The following is a 21,032-nucleotide window of genomic DNA, read 5'->3' on the forward strand; positions in this document are numbered from 1 at the left end:
TTAACCTTTTTGATAAAAATAAAATAAATATAAATAGTGTGGATAACTTTCAGTTTAGCTCAGTATCCCTGACCGCTATTTAACAGAAACGATCCGCATATGAGGAAGTTAATGAAAGCCAGAGGGCCAGAGGGACTTGTAGAGCCATTAAATAGTAATCCATATCTTGCGCTGGCAGGAAATCAAATGGACGATGCCGAACAGGCAGCAATAGTGAGGAGCCACAGAGGGCGTGAGCGCTGTAAAGCCATTGGTAAGCGGAAGGATTTGCGTCGTGGATGTTAAAGCCAATCGATGCGCTCGCGAGGTCGTGAAAGGGATCGAGCGCGAATGGCACAAATGGAACCTAATAAAAGGGGGCGCGTGCTCGGAGCGCAGCAGTGCGTACAGTGTGTTGCAGTAGACACGAGCGCGTCGGAAAACGGATAAAGCCTATTACTGGTAAGAGACCACGTTTAACCGTTTTCTTATAGACAAAATGTCGTTTTCTTTAGCTTCCAGGAAAATAAATAAAGAAAAAAACTTACCGAGCTTATCATTTGTACACTCAGAGCTTTATGTTGTTTTTCCTCTGTAGCACACAACAATAGCCCACGCGACATTTTTGAAGTTTTGATAAATGTGTGCAGCATCCCTTTAAAATATGTACAGGAAAGGATAATGGAATTAGTTATTTCAGATATTTACGAAAAAAGGAGTTTCAGGACGTTCAGATGACAGGTTTCCGTAATTTGAGCTGTACCGAGGCTATTCTGGGTGGAACACGATCGACACTCGGATGTCTTGAGTTGCACTGAAAGGTCTTTTGATTTAGTCATATCACGCAGTTTTCGTGTCTCTGCGCAGACTGCTCCTTATCTCTCCGGTGACTTTTCTTTGTGGGCATCTCCCTTCCTGTTGACAGTCGACTTGTTCAATTTTTTTAGTGTGTGTGTGCGTTACACTAAAAACATTCTTAGATTCTCAGGTTAGACGCACTTTACTGAGTCTAACCTAAGAAATCAAAGTTAGTGATTTCTCTCCTAAACAAGCGAGTTTGATTTATGTCTGAGTTTGTGACAATTGTGTGGGTGGCGAGAAAGGGAGTATTTGTGAACTGTAGATGGTGTGATAGAAAACTTGGATAGACCCACATTAACAAAACCTGTCAACCCATTAAGCAGTGAAGTCAGGGTTGGATGAGGTCAGTCAATTATGGATAGCACTAGTTAGGCTCATTATTTTAACTTGCTCGAAAAATGACGACAATATTCTAGTAATTGATGTGTCTAGCTTTAATGAATATAGGTCCACAGTGGTGACACATTTACTGGGAATGGCTCCAACACTTTCAAGTTCATCATCTCCCTTTGAGTTTTTATTGGTGCTGAACTTTGTGAACTTTAATTAAAGCCATCACTGTTTGTCATCTTATGAAAGGTCTTTTACCATCTTTCACAGCGCTAAGTGGGGCACAACAATAGCCATTGATTGGTACATGAATATCCAATAAAACTAAGGCACAACACACAGATGCTAAAATGTTAGCAGGCTGGTGATGTCATTGGTCCTTTCCAAATACACTGTTTGCTGTGAATGGTACTGTTAGCGTGGATAATATAAGTCATTTGCACCATTTATTAATTTCACAATTGTTAACATTGAGACCGACTTTTGAGAGTTTCTGTTTCTTTTTTGTGGGAGCCTTTTGTTTTGTGCAGGAGTGAATCTAGATACTTGACTTCGTGGATCTGTAACAGTATATTTTTCAATGTATGCCTTTTTTTATTCCAAAGTTTGAACATTAAAAAACCATAGGTTCCATTTTTTCCTCTTCTTAATAATCACTTTTCAGAGCTTTGTGTTGGTTCTGCATCCGACACGAGCTCCCACCCCACACCCCACAGTTGTGACATTTCGCTGGAATGTCACATATTGACGCATGTTACATTTCTGAAACTTAGTTGCATTTCCCTTTAAGCCCAGCTCAAAGCATTTATGATGTCCGTTGGGGGTCGTGGGGTATGAATTCAGTTGGCCTCTTTGTGATTTTATTCTCAGACAGGGCTGAAAAAGAGGACACATACATACAGCTTTTTGTTAGGCGGGCTTTCAGACAGACAGATTAGTGGTTGCTTGGTTGGTGGTACTAATGATGATGTTGTTACTGTCCTGCCTTTCTTGTCGCTGAACTGTGATGTTTGGCTTCCAGCCGGTGTTTGTCATGTTTGGGTGGAAACTCCAGCTGACTGGAAATACAGAAATCCCTGCATGCATGATTGAATGCACAAGCACAGAATATGGTATATGGTTCCCCTAAGAGATATATCATGGACCATTGGTGCTGGTCTACAATCAATTGTATAGTTTCAACTGACCAAAATACTGTGATCAGTCAGCATTTTTCCTTCTCAAAGATTTCACAGTGAAATGTGATCAGTCCAGTTATAATCCATACATTGTTTCTCCTTCAGGTCGAAAATTTGCTGATGTGAATTCCTGCTCGCCCGTTCACCACGGTCTCAAGGAGAACAGCTCCTTCTGTAAGTACACCTTTACAGTCACTGAGAGGAAATATTGTGGCCAGAATCCACTTTATAGGTATTATAGAGTATTATATATTTTTCTATTAGTTTCCATGCAGAGGAATTCTGCTTGCAGTATGTTGCTTGTTGAAATTGCTCGGTATAATTTTATATCAAGTCCATAATTCAGTGCGATGGGGTTATGGGCATTTGTACTACGTGACATTTTCAGAATTCATATGCGGTAGGTATTAATATGATGTGTGAAATTGTTTTTCAAGAAAAAATACATAACTAATCCTCCCCTCAGATTTCCCACTTTTCTTAAATGATTTCTTAAAGTGCCTTAAATTGTGGTTTTAAAATGTTGGTCTGACAAATTGAGCAATTTGAAGGCATCTGCTTATCAGTATAAGGTTTTAAATTCCATATTTTCAATAATTTTTTAAATCAATTTTGTTTTTGTTTACTCAAATATAATATATATATTTTGTTTATGAAATGGTCCAAAATATATAAAAGAAAAATCAGACATCTGTCATGTAAGGTAACACAGGCTCAGTGAATTTAAAGTATGTGGACATAGTTGTGTATAGATTCCTGTTAAAGGCCAGATCTGAAGCAAGAAACCCTGAATATACTAACAACAACAAACGAAGGAAATATTGGCTAGTTAGTTCTCGTTGCAGAACAGATATTGGTATAGGTGCTGGTGGAAAAGAGAAAATGGTTCCCCAAGATAACGTGAAACTTTTTGTAAAGAATTTGTGCGCTTCAATTTAAGGAGTATGTCCCAAGAGGGCATATCAAAGCTTCACAATGATTCATTTCTGGATTTGTGGTTATGTTTACATGGATGTTGCCAGTGATGATGCTCACCAAAGGCCGTATCAGTGAACCATCTCCACCCCCACCTCCGAATCCTGCACACCATGCCAAGCCTTCTGTTACCGCCTTACTCCCCAAGTCAGCTGTTATTTTTCACTCTAAAAGCTTTAGCCTGTGTAGTTGGTACACCAAGTTTCCTCTTGTAAATGGATACTTGATGAAGAGCTGACACCGACAGTACTTCAGTAACAATACCTGAGTGCATGTTATTAAAGCGACTTGAATATGATGGGGTAATCAGCGTGAGTGTTTTTTCAAAGCTGGCACTCTCTCTAATTATTGCTGGTTTTGTCAGAAACTCTTAGGAGTGACTCATCCAGAGTCACTGCTGCCATGTGTCCAGAGTCCAATCCCCATCAATTATGTGTAATTTTGTTCTTTTTGTCTGAATCCACAACATCTAAGGCTCATGATGAAATAAACATTTTTTGTCATTTCTTTCATCCAAATATAAAAAAAGTATTTTTAATGAATGCTGAATATGAATAAATGAGTCATTTGTGCTAGTCTGCTAGTTACACATGATAAGTACACGAGGGTGATTGTAGGTATCTTATTTAAGGTAGGTATTTTTGCATGAAATATTTATTTATTTGTATTTATGTTTTTAAACCAATCAAGTCAGTCTGTAAGACAACAAAGCTGGAAATCGGTCTGCCTCCCCCATTACTGTTATTCACAGTGCCAATATAACAAGCACATGCTGTGAGAGAAGAACAATCTACAAGTACCAACAGGCTCAGAGAGTCTGGCCTACCCATTCTCTCTCTCTGTGTCTCTGGCTTTCTGTGTCTGTACAGTAGGGCAGTGGGTTCCCTGTGGCCTCCACAGTGACGTCATATTTCAGCTGCCACAAATTGGTGTGTTGTTTCTCTCCCTCCTCAACAAACTCCTCTCAGTCCTCGCTCGTCTGAAAAGCTCATTTCTGCTTGAATCTGCTTTTGCACTGAATGCAAATGTGACTTAGTTTAGAGCTCTCAACTGCAAGCAGTCTAAAATGAGAAATGCTCATTAACATTAGGAAATTCAGTTGTTGATTGAAGCTTAAAAACAATGTAAAACTATTACTCTTTGAGAGGTTTCTTCCTTCATAACGTATTTGATAAATGTTTATAACACTTGTAGTTGTGTTTCATTCTTAATCAATTGTTTATTGAAGGCACACCAAAACAGATTTCTAGTTTTATTATGCTGTTGCCAAATATAGGTCCTTGTAAAATATGGCAAAAAAGAAAGAGAAAGGAGTGTTATGCCTAGTTAATTTTCTGCTATTAAAGTTAAGTATGGCAGTGCCCCCCTTAGCCCCTCCTTGGTGGCACCCCTGGTAGAGACAAGCAGCATTTTGCTTGAAAGCTTGCTTAAAAAGTGAGTTATCTAAATAGTACTGTAGTTACAGATAATAGTTACAGATTACTTTCAGCTAATCAGTTCCTTGGTCTAAACATTTTAAGCCTGTGTAGAAAATTGCCTCTGACATATTTCTGATCTGTAACAATGTATCTTTCTATGAAATGGTTATTCATATTTGTGGACATAATTATTTCAGTGTGCTCTAACTTTGTAAATATAAGTACACCTGCATGAAGTGCAACAACTGCTTTGTGTGTAGAACAAGCCTACACACACAGTGTGGGACGGATGGATAAAAATAGAAAAATAAGACTGCCTAAAACTTGCTGCAACCGTCTAACAAGTATTTTTCTTGACATGCAGTTCTTAACCTTGTACATTCAGAGGAAATTAACAGATCAACTCTGTGCTGAAGGAGCCTGGCAAATATTGATTGGTATCATATTCAGCGCTGTAGGAATTACATTAATATGGATCTTTCTAAAATGGTGCCTGGAGTGCTTTTGTGAAAGCAGAGGTTCTTCAATCATATATAACATTCTGTGATTGTCTTTTTAATGAAGCCAGGAAGCCTATAAATAGTGTCTATACATTTACTCCAGTTGGCAAGTAGATATTCCAGAAGTTCTGGGAAAAAAGCAAGTACTTGTCACTAGCTTAGATAGTTTTCACTGAAATTCCATTTGTAATGCATATGTGTCTCTCCTCTTGGGAACGGGTCTAACTTTGGCTTGTCATTTTTCTCAAGCTGTTACATCTACAAAACAGCTTTTTTTTTAGCATTATGCCCAACAACATGTACTATTTTTCAGGCTTGTGCAAATATAAATAAGTAAGTAAGTAACCTTAAAACTGTGCAAATTAAAGAAATGACTCTGGAGATATTGTTCTCCAGGAGGCCTGATTATTTATTTTTCTTGTCGTCTGTTTGCTCTTTGAAGGTTGTAAATAGTGATTGCCGTAAACCTTCAGCTACATATCTGCCACATTAGACTCAACAGATAAAGTGTGCAAATGTTTTTGAAATGCAGTGTGCGATCATTGAGCTGTTTCATTTGAATCACCCTACAATAACATATTGATGTCTTTTGGCTTAAATGAAACTGCGGGTGGCTCTGACTTAGTCTTCATTTGGATGAGTTTCAGTTCCCTTTTTTGCATGTTTATCCTATGATTTGAAATGACAGGAGGAAAAAAACATTGTGTCTTTGTTATCTTCCTGACGCAGTAAAACAAGAGCACTCAGCCTCTTGCATTTGGTCATATAGATGAGATACAATCTGTGAACAGCCTGCATGTTTAAATTGCTGTTCTTTAGGACTGAATAAAGTGCATTCAGTGGGATTTAGATGGAATAAACGTGGGTGGGCATAACAGTCAAATGGAACCTAATGTCGACAGCTGTCTTGTCCTGTGACCAGTGCTAGCTTCTCCATTTGGCATTCACACATTAATTTAATTCAACACAGAATAGTTCAATGCTAGGTCAATGAAGTCAGTTTGCCAAACAAATACATGTCATCTAAGCAAATCTTTGCGTGTTAGTAAATGATAAATGTAAAGTTATTCCTTCAGGGTTGTGACACATGGATGGCTTCAAAAGCCCCCCTTGTTGGACTTCAGAGTAACTGAATGTAATATTAACACAGTTCCACGCATGCTTTCTTTACCCCTTTTTGTTTTACCACCACAAAAGGTACCTTTGTGTGGGTGACCAGCTATTTTCAATTAATGACTCACCCTTCACAGCTCTCCATTGTTCATGGGTGCTGTGTGACATAGATTAACTCGTCAGATGGCTGAATTTTGTCACTTCTCGTTTTCGGCCATGCAGACCTCTGATTGCAGACGCTAGTTTTTGTTAATATTGTGAACTTCCCATTTACTGTGCATGCTCTTACAGCTTTAAGGCATTTCCCTGCTTCCCCAATTCAATGCTTTTGTTTTATTTGATGTTCACATGGACTGTGACAGGAAACCATAGACCCCACACAAAATATAGTATCGCTAACTACAATTTTAATAATCTAATTGGTGCACTTTATCATGTATCTCAAAATCATGTATCATCACACCTTGTAGGGAATGTAAATTATGTTTTGTAGGCAGTGTACTGTTATGCTGTCTTACACATATCTTGATTTGCCCCCCTAATGGAGTTTATCTGATTAGGAAATTTTACACTTATAGTGTACTTTGAAGCTTTTTAGGCAGCTTTGTTTTGTGCAGTGACTGATTACGGTAAAGCCAAGGCTGTCCATGACTCGCGCATTGCTCTCGAGTTGTAGATTAAGCAAAGATTTTTTGTTATTTTTTCCCCTTAATGCAATGATAATATCCATATAGCACAATGCTCTCTGATGTGCTCTTCAAGTCCATGCCAAATTCTTACAATCCCTATCTTGAGTGCTGCCTCATGACCATGCATTCTGGTACCCGCTTCACATCAACAATCAATTATTTGTAGAGGCAGAGACCAACCCCTGGGGGTGATCTTTTGCTGAGGCTGTGAGAATGGGAGGTCAGGGGAAGCTTTTTTTCTCTCTCTCTAGTAAGTGGAGGCTGTGTAATCTACTGTCTTAAGTCCACTGATGTTTTGATTGAGAGTTCTTTCATGCTCAAATGCTCAAGCCTCAAAGGGCTTTCCCTTCCTTAGATGCATTGACAGAGCCCTGAAATTCTTATTAAGGCAAATGGCAAGGAGCAAGACTTGAAAGTAAGATTGTGACAAACATTTTTTTTAACAGTAGTACATCTATATAATGGCTCCTTGTTGACAGTGAGCCTCAGTTGTCAATCTACTGATCTCCTTAAAATATCGTCTGAAATATAATGAACCAAAACAGAAACTAAACCAAACTTTGACAAAACACCATAATAAAAAGCAAATTATAACTTTGCTGTTTTACCTCAGTAAAAGTTGGAACAGTTGGAAATGGCACAGCTTTCAAATTGTAGCCTCAGTGGCATAGCAACAAATAATTAAACAGTGTATGCTACCTAAATTCACAATAAGTGGTCTCATAGAGACTGCGAACTCCCATGACTCCTTGTTTAAAAAATGTATTACATCTATACACTTACACTAAATTGGGACTTTTGGGCATATTGTACACTGAGCACATGCTTCTCAGCATCTCTGATGAAGCAAGGACACAGTCATCTTTTCCTTTGATTAATTGTGCTAATAGTGTTAAAGCTTTAAAACTATTGTAGGATTACGTCTATCAGTGCTGGGCTTATATTGCATGATTCTGCATAGCCCTTCACCATCTGTCTGCAGTCCTTTTTCACTACAATAGTCCTTGTAGGTCAGGCTGATAATCTGTAACATGACCTTTATGCGAGGGCATGGGAATATATACCTTTAAGAATACTCTTACAGTGTTTTCTTCCTGGTGTAGGTGTCGCTTTTGAAGTAAATAATTGGCAAATCTGTAGCTTGTTGTTAATGATACGTTTATTAATAATCAAGAAAGAACATTCCAATCACATAACTTGTGTGAAATTTGTGAAATTTTAATAATTGGGGCAATTATAGGTTAGCACTTACTTTAACAGAAAAAAACAACTTTGCCTTTGATAATGGTTTTTCCATAAAACATTATAAATGCTAGTGAAGTCTCAGCCTTAGTCATGTTTAAAAATATTTTATTGGGTAGTTGTTAGAAAATAGTTCCGTGCAATTTATCACACATCCCAAAATTGTGACTCAAAGCCAATAACACTAAGAACTCTTTAGACTAATATTATTGCTTTCCCTTGTATTAGTACAACAGATTAAGATTTTTTTATTTAAGAGGGGTGAAAATGTTCAAATATGTCTTAAGTTTGAGGAAATTATTCTGTCAATTTAAATTATATAAAAATGATTGACTCTTAGAGTCTTAAAAAGAAATGTCACAGTGCCAGCTGCACTAGTTGCCATTTTCAGTGTGTAGTTTTTCCCATGATTGTGGGCATTTCTTTCCCCACACAAGGATAGATGAGCACGTTGCTCCTGTCAGAAGAATTGCAGCTGCATACGTTACCTAAAGCAAGTACTGTAGTGTTTTCAGGATTTCTGTATCAAAGGTTATCATAAATATATCAGTTTGTTGGCTGGTTTATTGTACATTCATCTTTGTACCTTTCCATTTCTATTATTATTTTTAATGTAATTGTTTACAGTTGTGCAAAAAAGTAAATCTTATGAAACTTTTACAACATATTTGCACACTGTTTGAAACAGTGCCACGGTTAAAATGGATATTTTATTAGTTAATGCTATAGTTAAAATAAATGAAAGAAATATCTAAAGAAAAGCACACTTCAGAAGAAAAGGTTGGGGATACCCAAGGAGTCTTGCTGAGGATTTAAAAAGCTCTCAAAATTATTTGAATTAATTGTTTAACTTTTCAGGAAATGATCTACACGTGGCGTAGTTTATAAACAACTGTCAGTTTGTAGTAAAAAAGCAAAACACTTTATATGGAACAGTCACTTTTTCATTGGGAGGGCAGTTTGAAGTCACTTTCACACCGCACATACACTAGGTAATTGTTTTGAACATCTATAAGCGAGGACACAGTGCCAGCCAAAATCAGGTTAATGTGGGTGCCACACTGTGGGAATCAATCATGACATGGAAAACATTGATTTATGTCTGTCACATTGTCAGTCATTCCTGCCTTGTGGTGATTTTCCACCAGCTGTGGTTGTTCTATAATTGATGAGGGCGCAGTCACTACATTCAGAGAAGCTGGCAGAAACTGGAACTGGGTTAAAAGCAAGCAGTCAAAGTGATACTCACTACAAAGCCAAATGAGTGGAACTTGACCTAGGCCAGCTCTGTAGACCAAGTCGGGTGCCACTCATTTGCTAACAGCAATGCATGTCCTCTATCAGACAGCTGGGGACTTTAACCTAATGGGTATAAAAGTGTATATTGTTCGTTGTTGAGGTCAGAATGTTCGGACCTCCATAGATGCTGGATACGATCACACCATGATCATTTTCAAAATCCTTTATTCTGCTTTCAGTTAGATGAAAGTTAGATGAGGTAGTTTCAAGTGGCAAGGTACAAATTATTGGTATGATGTGGGAAATGAATGGCTTAATCAGTGCCTTCACCCAACAAACTGGGGTTCAAATCCTGTGTGTTGATTTGGAAAATATACCGTTTCACTATATTAGCTTGTGCGTGAAAGACTTTCCGACAAACAGTCCTGGGCTCTGCAGTGAGCAGCATCTCACTAAAAAGCCTTCAGGCACAACTGTATGTATCACACCCCTAACTAATGAGTAATTCTTAGCATACTATAAAAAAACAAACCGTGGTTCTTTTTTTTTAACAAACCCTTTTTTTTACAGTAGTGCTTGTTTAAACACTTAATATTTAAGAGGCTTGTGTGCGGTTTTAAGAAAGACAAGACTAAGAGGGGCACATGATACAGAATATGTGATCAGCAAGCGATCAGAACAAAGACATGATCACATTCTGTGTCCATCCATCCAATAGTTGTCAAAGATATTTCACTTACAGTAAGGAATGTCACTTTCATTATGACCATTCGAAAAAAGGCCCTAGGCTTTATTTCTTGAGACCAAGAATGTCTGTAGAAAATTTGATGGCAACAAATAAATGTATTTCATTCTGATTCACAATGACTAACTAAGGCTAACATAATGGCATTGCCTCTCTAAGCCACACTGCTGGCATAGATAGAATGCTTGTAAACGTGATTGTTGTTGCTTTAGCATTAACACTGAAAGTATGCTAAGCTTTCCAGTTGTGTCTTACAGTTTTCTGAAGGGTTTTTACTGCCTTTAATTTATATTACCTTTTATATGCTTTTTATCCAAATGATGGAATTGGTAAATCACTGATTTTTAAATGCGTATAGAAAAGCAATGTATCACAGCTCATGCAGGGTTGTTTCTTTGTATCAAATTATTCACTGCATGTACACCACATAGCCGGTCAAAACTGTTCAAGTCTGATGCAAGGCTAAAGCAAGTCTGACATCAAATGCAGACAGATTTACTATGATTGAGGCAGAATAACTTTTGGAATTTGCTACTTTAACATTGTTTCCCACACCCTCCCTGCTTCCCGTGTGCAGGCGTATTGGTGAAGCTGCCCACAGCACAGGACGCAGGAAAGAACTGAATTTTTGGAGGATCTGACACAGAGACGGAGAGTCTGGCTGCGCATCCCTCAGGATGAAGAAGAGTAGGAGTGCGCATGGAGTAACACCAGGTGATGTAAGTGCTGATTTTTTTCCCCACCAACCATCTGCTAAATCATGAGTCCGTCCATGCATTCATTAGCCTGCAATATGTAATTTCCTTTTATCTGAAATTCTGTGCCTCACCTTTAAGGTTTCTGGTTCCGTATTTGTGCAATTTCCATATATTTTGTAATATTTGTCTTCCTTGTGTTTCCTTCTGAATAAAGGTAGATTGAGCTCTAGCAGGAAAACACACTGCAGTATGTCTGTGTGGCGGTCAGTGACTCACAAACAGATGACTGTACTGTACACAACAGACCGCTATCTGGCAGAATACACTGCAGAGAGGGAGCTGGTGTGTGTGTGTTTGTGCATGTGTTCATGATTTGTGTGTGTACGAGAAAGTGAAGAAGATGAAGATTGAGAGTTGAGGAGTGACTTTAGAAGCAAGAGGCAGAGCGAGCCGAGGATGAACGTGTTAAAGTACAGCTCACACTAGGAAACATTCAGGGCATAGACTGAATGGAAACATGGATAAGAGGAGGAAGGACAAGGATCTGACAGAGAGGCCCATCTGCTTCTCCTCTGTGTCAGTGGTGTTTATGACTGGGCAGGCAGGCCAGTTCATTTACACTGACACTGTCCAACACGAGCACAGAGGCCAAGTAAAATTCTGGATGATGAAAGTTTTCCTGCTGTGACTGGCCTTTATCACCCTCTATCCCCTTATTTATTACGCTATACAAAAATGTATTTCTTGTTTAAATGTATTGCCTGCCTAATGCAAAGCATTTCTGTGCTGTGTTTGCTTCTTAGCTGAAGGAAATATCCAGTGTAAAGTAACATGATGGTTAATCATGACAAGATGTATAACATTTTTTACTTTTTTTGTATTTTTACTCTAATGCAAACATTTGTTTTGGTAATGGTGGTCACATTTTTGATAGCTTCATAATAGAGCTCTCTTTTCTGAACCTTATGATGTCGGCTGCTTCTTTCCCTTACTACAGTTTGTTAGGGCAAATATCTAATCAGCCAGTAACTCAATACATTCGGTGCATGGTGAAGGCGTCCTACTGAAGCTCTGAATGGAAAAGAAAGTTGATTTCAGTATCATATGGTACCAGTATTGTAATGTGTTGTCCGGCACCTCTTTGAAGTAAAGCACCTCTGACAAAAGGGGTTCCAAACTGATACTAGTAAGGTGTACCTAATAAACTGGCTGGTGAGTGGATGTACTACATAGTATGTTGGTGTGCCTTAAATATTTTTTCTCTACTTGTTCTGTTTTTTCAGTAATTACTTACACTGCTTTTTATAGCTGTGCACTGCAGTGTTTCCCACTATGTGAGAATTTGGCTGTGGCTGTGGGCTGCTGTAGTGTTCCCTAAATGACTCACATGTTGGCGTTTGGTAGTTTTGAAAGTGTAACAGAGATTACTTTATTCAAAGAGATTTGTTTATTTCTTTTTATCCACTGTGTGTGTTAATTTTGTTCATTTCCAAGCTTGAGGTTTTTGTTTGCTTCACAGAGAAGATTAATAGCTCCTTAAGCATGAATTCGCTATGCGACAGTGTTTGATGTGTCCTACCTTTCTTTTAGATTCTGTAGCACTTACATAATTAAAGCAAGAGTCATTTTTCCCGTCTTTGCTGAAAGGTTTAATAATTCAGTCACTACATAAAGCCATGCTGTTGGAGCTTCACTCCTAAAGCCGTCTCATTTATGATCGCCTTTCTCAAAAAGGCTTTTTGGAAGTCCCCCACAAAACACTGGAGCTGTTTCAGCTCTGCAGCCAAGAAAGGCCTTTCATCTTCCTGGAGAAAACACCCACTCCACCTCTGTTTGACTCTGTGCAGCTACACTACCTCCGTTTGAGATCTGTTGTTTTCCCTTTCATCTTAGTTCCTTTCCTTTTATGACCATGTTCTGACACACATTACAAATCCAGGTTTACTAATGTTTCGACCCCTGGCTTATACTTTATATACAAGGTGAATTGGCCTTATACTTTCTTCCTGATGTCATGGGCAAGTGATCAGTGGAGAAATAGAATTACATAGCGAGACAACAGTTGCAATCAATAAACAAATAATAAATAATTTACCCAATAACACTGACATATTGACAGGAGACTATTTAGTTCTCTGCTTGACAAGTGGTTTAGTAAATGGAAACAAACTTCGATTGGTTTTCCGGACAGTTTATGTTTTGCCAGATTTAATTTTCACCCATTTTCCTGGGAGAGGAAGAATATATCTTTAAAAAGACAGGAGCAATATGTCAGGCAAATTGCACAGAACGAGCCGGGGAGTGAAGCGCAGTGGGTTTACTGACAATCAGAAAGGACAGCACACTCCCATCTCTGCATTGGTTTCTTCAACTATCTCGTGTTCACTCTGTCATTCGGAGTCTTTTCCTTCCCTGTTCCCGTCTTTTTTGCAGTTATCTCTCATTTATGTCTTGCAGGGTACTTTCCTGCTATTACTTGTCAGTCACATTGATTGGAAAGAGGAAATGGGATGACATAATCTTTCTCTCATTTCTCCCATTAGACAGACACCTGGCTGTGTACACTGTCAGTTAAATAATATCTATATGTTGTCCAAACATCTATCCGTTTGAACACTCAGTTGAGTTTACCATGTGCTTTCCATACACCAGTGAAGAATCACTGCTGTAACTGGATAACCGTATTACCTGGAATGTTTTTCTCAGTGGTCCTTTCGAGTTTGACAGAGAAGATTTGTCATGTTTTTCATGGGCGCCATCCACATATTGAACTCTGCTGCTCCACCCACAAATGCATTTTCCTTACAAATGTGGGACATTTTAGGGGAAATGAACAGGATGTCCAACGGTATCAGATTTGTTGAAATAATTGATTAAACACAATTTTCCTTACTTTTTGAAATATTGCTGTTATCGAGTTAGCATATTAATGTTATCGTATTACTTTTTATTAATCCAAATATTGAAAGCATAATTATGTTTTTGAAAGTTACCATATAATTATTCCTCACTGTTGTCATCAAATGTGCTTCCCAATTTTGATCCTGTGTTTTTGGCTCTTTGTTACACTGACTTAAATGTGATACTATACAAAGATTAAACTCCCAGTGTTACCATGTAATTAATGAGATATCATGTAAAGAATCTTCATTAATGCCATTAGTAACAGTTGTGTTTGCCTACAATTTCATACATGGCCTTAACCAACTATAACATCACTAAAGTCTGGATCTACATTTTATTTTATTTTATTTTATTTTTTCAAAATGAGAGGTGAATCAGTGTGTAATGATATTTGATTGGCTTAGGCATGAGTAGTGAATCAGAACCACAGCAATCGAGTAAGTGACTTTTACTTTGTGCTGTTTTAATTTCAAAGGAATAATTATGTATTTTGTTATTTTTATTTCAGCATCCGTCTTCTATATTTCAGAATGGGGAAGTGTACAGAATAAATTCATTACAGTTTCTGGTTTTCATTATATTGCAACTCTAGGACTTGGTTTCTGCAGAAGTGTAGCCTTTTCTTTGGGTCATTGGATCAGAAGTGCTGTAATTTAAATGTGATACATTAAAACAAACAGTTCTGGCCCTCACTACTTTTTAAACCCCAGTTTCATTTCTAAATGGTGTCTGTGAAATAGGTTTATTTGAATGAATCATTGCATGGTTTGTCCACTAGAGAGCACTAAGTTCATTTTTCAAGTTGTTCCACGTGTTCACAGCTCTCTTAAAAAATCTATACTAAGACTGTTGTGTATATGAAATATTTACATTAGAAAATAACACTGCAGGGCAACATAAGAGTATTTGCCTCGGATATCAGATACTGACTGGGTTAAAGAGCCTTGTTGTTGTTGTTAAACAGTGGTAAGCTTTCCGTCTGGATCACAGGGAGGTTAGACTGTAGCTTCGCGCTCTTTCCTTTTCACACTAGCTGTCAGCTTCTGTATTTCTCACTCTTCTTGTCTGTCTAGCCTCCTGTGGCCACATTGACATAAAAAACCAAATCATTGCTCGATAGCCTCAGACCCATTCTAGGAATTCTTCAGTCCCCGTCCTTTCCCCCTCTCATTGTTATTGTGCTTCATATGCTGCTTGTCTGCATGAAATCTTTGACGTGTTTAATTTCTTCTTGCATGCTGTGAACATAAATTGTTTGATATATGCAGAATGAGCTCTGGCAGCCCATTTCTGTTTCCTCAGTACGCTGACTTGTTTACAACCCATCATTTCAATGAATCACTCTGTGATCCATACTGGAAACTTCATGCCAAAGAAGGCGCACTAAACATACAATATTTACACTCTGCACAGCTTCATCGACATATCAGCTGGCACTTTTTATTTATTATTATTTATTTATTTTTGCATTTCCAACCATAGCTGGAAGCTTTAGGTTTTGCAGTTGACCGAAAAAACCTAAGGCTTGAATTCACATGAATTAAGTGCAAATGTTTGTTTGCTGAAGGATGATGCGATTATAATTTAGTGGTCAGAGGTCACAAAATATATTTTTGGCTACAACTCACACTACATGTGCAAATTTTGACAAAAGTTCAAACAAATGTCTAATAAGAAGGACATTTACATAGAAAGGTAAGACATGGATGTAAAGTAGTTTCACTGGCCTGTGAATGCATAAAACTTCAAGGTTTTAATTTCATCCATCCATTTTTATTTTTTAAATCACGTTTTTCCCCCATGGTTTTACATTTTATCCTCTTATTTATAGTATTTCTTATGTGCTATGCACATTTTTTACTTCTTTAACATTTTCCCTTACTGATTTTCTTTTTCTGAGACAATTTCGTATCAAAGCTAAACATTCATTATCTCCTTTCTGTCAGGAAAATAAGGAGCCTCCTGTGGGACAGTTTTCTGCAGGCAACACTCTCGGGGTGGAGGTGTTCAAAGTCCACAGGCGGTTTTCTGGCAATCTGCAGCTGCCTCCGTTGTCATGGCGACAGGCAGAGAAGGAGAGGGAAAGGGGAAGGCCGCTAACACCAGAAGAAGATCCCGTAACCCATAGCAGACCCACGAGCCTGCCCATCGCCTCTCTGCCTCGCATTGACATCACACAGGCTGACCCTGACAGGTGAGGCTGTGATAAACACACTGACACGCTCAAACGCTTTATAAGGCGGCACCGATGCTGCGCACGTTTGGGCATTATTTTTTTTCCTTGTACTTCTCTGCGTTTGTGCTTTTGTTGTGCTGCAGTAATAATGTAGTAATTTGAGAAAAGCAGCACAGCTTGTGTACCGGGTAACAGCGGGAGGCCGGTGTTTTCTCCCATCTAGATCTGACATTAGATTTGCAAGCAAGCAACAAAGTTGGCATTTATGAATTTTTTGGGGGTGAAAGACGGGGTACATACTCGACAGCTCATGTGTCTGTCGCAGTGCCAACACAAAGAGGTAGACAACGCATTCACGTTACGGCAAATTTAGAATCACCAGTCAAACTAAGATTCATGTCTATTGAATGCGGGAGGAAGCCAGAGTTCCCCAGAAAAACCCACACAGACATGGGAAGAACATGCACACACTTGAAGTTGCTGAATAGCAGTTTCCCGTATGTATTATTTCGTTGAGCAATTATAATTCATCCCACCAAACTACTTTCGCTTTTTGAGATCTTTTGAATCTATTTTATCTGGTGTCTGTATTTTTTGTTGCTTTCATCTGTATAAGGCTTATACTATGTCCTCGTGCTTTTGAAAAACATGGGTTGGATTTATCTGGATTACAGGTCAGGAGCAGAGAAACTTTTGCTCTGTTTATTGCACAACACTGGAGACGCCCCATAACTTTTTGCTTTGTTTTCCAGCTGCTTTTGAGTAGCCAGTCAGCTTGTTTAAAAAGGCTTCTGTTCATATTGATTAGCATTATGAATAATGCAGTGGAGGATTGTCTGGATAATATCAACCAATAAAAATAAATCATACGTTCAGACATATTTATTTGAGTTTGTGAGTGAATATTTTAGTGCAGTCTTGTCCGGCATCAGACTTGGTTGTAAAGCGGACTCTTTAATGGAAACTAGTATAGAATTCAAAGGGGTCGGGTTGGGCCAGGCAGACTGTTGCAGTGTTACTTCTAGTCATTCTGGCCAGAAACTCTCACCAAGATCCTCAGGCAAGCAGGCAACGATCAGACGTCTACATCGATACAGACGCTTCACTGTAGCCAGCGCATGGTAAGGATATTCTTTTGAGGGTGTTAAAGAGAGAATTAAATAAATAAAATAGAGGATTGAAACCCAAGTAGTGGGTTTGCTTGTCAGCTGTAATGTGTTTTTGAAGAGCTACAGCAGGTAGTCGTGATTGTGGATTTATTTAGTAACTCAGGCGGACCCTTATTTAGAAGTAGTTTATTTCAGGTTGTCAAAAATGTCCCTGCTCCAGGATGAGTTAGAGCTCAGGGGACTCATTTTTAAAAAAATAACTCATTGGTGTGGAAAGATGCCTTGGAAAAAGACCCTGAAATAACACATAAAAAAAAAGATATATTAACAGGAAACAGTCCCCTTTATGTCATACCTTACATAAGGTAAAGTTTATTCATATAGCCCAATATCATGGGGTTGTCACTGCAAGCTTGCAATAAAACACACAGCAAACACTTTATTACGATAAAAGTGTGAGACATCTCTGGAAAGCCATTTGTGATTCCAAGACCAAAGCGATTGGCAGACATCCCTGTGCTGTACGTACAGAGTGTTGAAATACTCAGATGATGAAATTCACCCTTGGGGCGTGATTTCATCACAAATGTTTTAGTTCTTAAAATATTTTTAAAAGTACACGCTGAGCAAAGCAGCGTGCTGGGACTTTCTCCTCTGGGATGTACTTACATTAATGTGTGTGGCTAGCCCATGTTGTTTTTATAGACTACGGCACGATTCTCTCCTTTGTTTCCCTTCTTAAATAAATCCTTCTGTTAATGCCACAAACTTGAATTCATCAGGAAACAGGATTTTTTTTTCCCCTCAATCGTCAGTTGTGAAACATTGGTAATGGTTTTATCCAGTCCAAAGAGTTTAGCCTTGTTTTTTCTCCTGAGAAGCCATTTAGCGTCAGGCCATTTTTTGACAGTACTTTTTTTTCCTATTTTCTATTTGGGACCCTCTGTCTTTGATCAAATTAATTTGTAACTTTCATGTCTAAGTGAAAAAACATATCAATCTGCTGATAGCGTGACTACTTCTGACCTGTCTGGTTGTTCTTTAGATACATCTGGTTATCATGCAACTAGAAAAGTAATTTGACACTTTCACCTACTTATGATCCAAGTCCCACTACCACAAGGCTGCTTAGTGAGCAATGTTTTGCTGTACCAGACAGTGACATGCAAGTTGAAATCTGACATTGTGGTCAGATCATAAATTATCTTTGATTTGATTAGTAGTCTGTAAAATTCATTGTACCCCTCATAATCTCTGGTGGTTTTAAATGTTAATCCAAGCATCAGATTTCCTGACAATTTCCAGGCCTACGTGGAACTGTGACCCCGCTGTATATACTGTATGTGGAAGGCTTTTACTTAAGCTCTGGTTCTCCTCAGTCTTCCACATGTCAACCAAGTCAACAGACCTTCAGCCTAATCACAGAAATCAACTACTGCTATGGACATTGAGTTTTATAAATAGTAGCTAAGTACCAGAGAATTTCTAATAATACATTGTCTACTATCAGAAGAAGAGCACAGTAATAGTGTTAGCCATATTGCAGCTTTAATAACACATCACGGCATCAGAAACCTCCTGCTAGTTCTCCTCTTTATTTTACACCACACAGTCACTGTACTGTCTCTTAACACACAGATGGGTTTTTTTCTCATCTGGGGAAATATGTACAGTGTACATTAAATGCACATTAACTATAATCTCCAAAGTTGGCAAATAAATGAGGATCTGGATTTTCAACGTAATCGTGACGTCCCACTGTAAAGTCTTGTCGGCGCTGTGTTTTAATACAGAGGGATAAAGGACAGGCGGCCAGATAAACAGAGCGACTGCTGGTGCGTTTTTCCTGCGCTTCAGCCCAGATCTGCATGTTAGCATCTGCCAAGCCTACGTTATTCCAGCACGTGGGCTGCTACTGGACAGAAAGGGGAGGCTGCAAAAGTGTGTGTGTATGTATGAGTGAGCAGACAGTGTCACTGTTTTATGTTGCTCGATGTGGACCTTGAAGAGGGAGAAAAATGTTTCGAAGGTCTCCTAGGTGCAGAGCTGGACATTTTGACTTCAGTGAGGAAGTTGTCAACAGAGCACACCTCTCAGCTCCAAGGTGATGTTTCAGTAGTTTTCTCTTTTTTTTATTGCACTGAGTATTTTATATATGCATATGAGTCCTTTTTTCACTCTACATGTCAATATTTTAGAAAAATAACTTCACTGGTAGATTTTAACATGATGCTCTTTTTCTTTTAACCTTTTCATTTCCACTGTAGTGCATATTTACTGAAGGTTCTTGATTGGTTTCACACTGTGGGATTAGATCGCTGTAGTTAAAATATGTTGTTTGCTGAAACTGAATGACGCAAAGCACAACACAGATGACGCTGGTCTTCCTGCATGTGTGTAATCAGAGTTCTCACATTAATCTGAGCTTCTCTGGCAGAGGTGTGGGACTGTCTCAATGGGACACGCGCCTAGTTAATCCCACATGTAGGAGAAATTAAAGAGGCGGGCTTTAACGTGGAGAAAACATGAAGTGGCACTTCTAATAAAATGAAGTATGTAAATGGTAATCAAGCCAAGGACTCTGAGTTATTTTTCCATTTCATGGTTTGTGGCATCTGCTATTCCTGCTGGGCACTGACAGTTTGACCTTGCACCTCTAAACTCCTGTCCATCTGACCCAATCATCTGGTTACACAATAACTCGTCCCGGTCCTCTACATAAACTCTGTGGTGACAAACAGATTATGTCTCTGTGTGCATCTGTGGTGGTTTTTATTGATCAAACAACTATTGAGGAAAGCTGCATTTAGCAGTTGGCATGTTGGTTTATTTTTGCTCTGAGCATGAGTTCTCTGGTTGCTCTTTCTGATTTCTGCTTGTCAATTTTAAAAACAATTTTAATATATATGAATTTTTTAGATGGCATCAAGGTTGTAAGCATCACATGCTAAGAAAAGCCATAAATTCTACAATATTGTATTGTCTTCCTTTTAAATTTGTTTATTATCATTAGTTCAATTTTAGTGTTCAAATACATTAATCTTAAACAATGAGGGAAGGTAATCAAGATGTGGGCAGATGCTTGTGAGTGCATCAGTTACTGTAAAAGAAAACGTAGTTAGTAAAAAAGCAAAAATGTGCCTTTAATCACACATCAGGCAGCTGGTCACTCTTTGTATGTCATTTCCTAACTGCTGAGTTTGAATGGAACTGTCATGGACAGTGTTCCCGTAAGAAACAAACCAGACGGGCAGATTACAGTAAAACCAGCCCTGCTTGTACAGACAGTGAAGCATACTTATTTTATGAGTGTTATAGTTGTTGTTTTTTTCAGCTGTGGATGAATGGATGAGTAATTTTTTTAGGATTTATGCAATAATCTACTTCCTGGATAGGATTTGTCAACATGTTTTGCAAGCCAGTACTTACAGGTAGATTACGGAAGGTATATTCAAGATGACGATGATGATTTAAAAGTTAAATCTAAATGGCAAGATTGATGATCAATCAGACTTTGGCTTATGCTTTTAAAACTAATAGATTTAAATAACTTGCTTTGCATTGTAAAGAATCACATCCTGATATTTTCTTCTCTCCCCCTGGATTGTTTTTTTTTTTTTTAACTTTCTTTTAGTTTTGAAGGGGAGAATGGCCCATCAGTGTGCTGCAGCCCATCAGACCCTCAGGCATCCCCAGGTTCAGGTCTGGTTCTTCATCCCAATTTGGCAGCTTACGGCCAGCGGCGGGAGTCCTTCCTGTACCGCTCTGACAGCGACTATGAGCTATCACCAAAATCCTTATCCCGAAATTCTTCCATCGTTGGAGAATTGTGAGTGGTTTTAATCACAGCATTGTCACATTACACTACAGTTAGCT

The 21,032-nt window shown here is 38.5% G+C and overlaps 1 protein-coding gene across 1 annotated transcript in view; it reads left to right on the forward strand.

Annotated features, from left to right (window-relative positions):
• Window positions 1-301: 301 nt before the first annotated feature.
• The window catches only part of LOC146648504 (3',5'-cyclic-AMP phosphodiesterase 4B-like), a 45,876-nt gene continuing 25,145 nt past the window's right edge, over window positions 302-21,032 (forward strand). Inside the window, exons 1-5 of the mRNA XM_085390294.1 lie at window positions 302-441; window positions 2,454-2,522; window positions 10,847-10,988; window positions 15,818-16,065; window positions 20,791-20,985. Coding sequence (XP_085246420.1) covers window positions 10,947-10,988; window positions 15,818-16,065; window positions 20,791-20,985 — 485 coding nt within the window. The 5' untranslated portion in view covers window positions 302-441; window positions 2,454-2,522; window positions 10,847-10,946. The remainder of the gene's footprint in view (window positions 442-2,453; window positions 2,523-10,846; window positions 10,989-15,817; window positions 16,066-20,790; window positions 20,986-21,032) is intronic.

The sequence above is a fragment of the Rhamphochromis longiceps genome, linkage group LG18, assembly GCF_057381845.1.
Source record: "Rhamphochromis longiceps isolate RC_006_pf linkage group LG18, R_longiceps_female_GT1.1, whole genome shotgun sequence".
NCBI lineage: Eukaryota > Metazoa > Chordata > Actinopteri > Cichliformes > Cichlidae > Rhamphochromis > Rhamphochromis longiceps.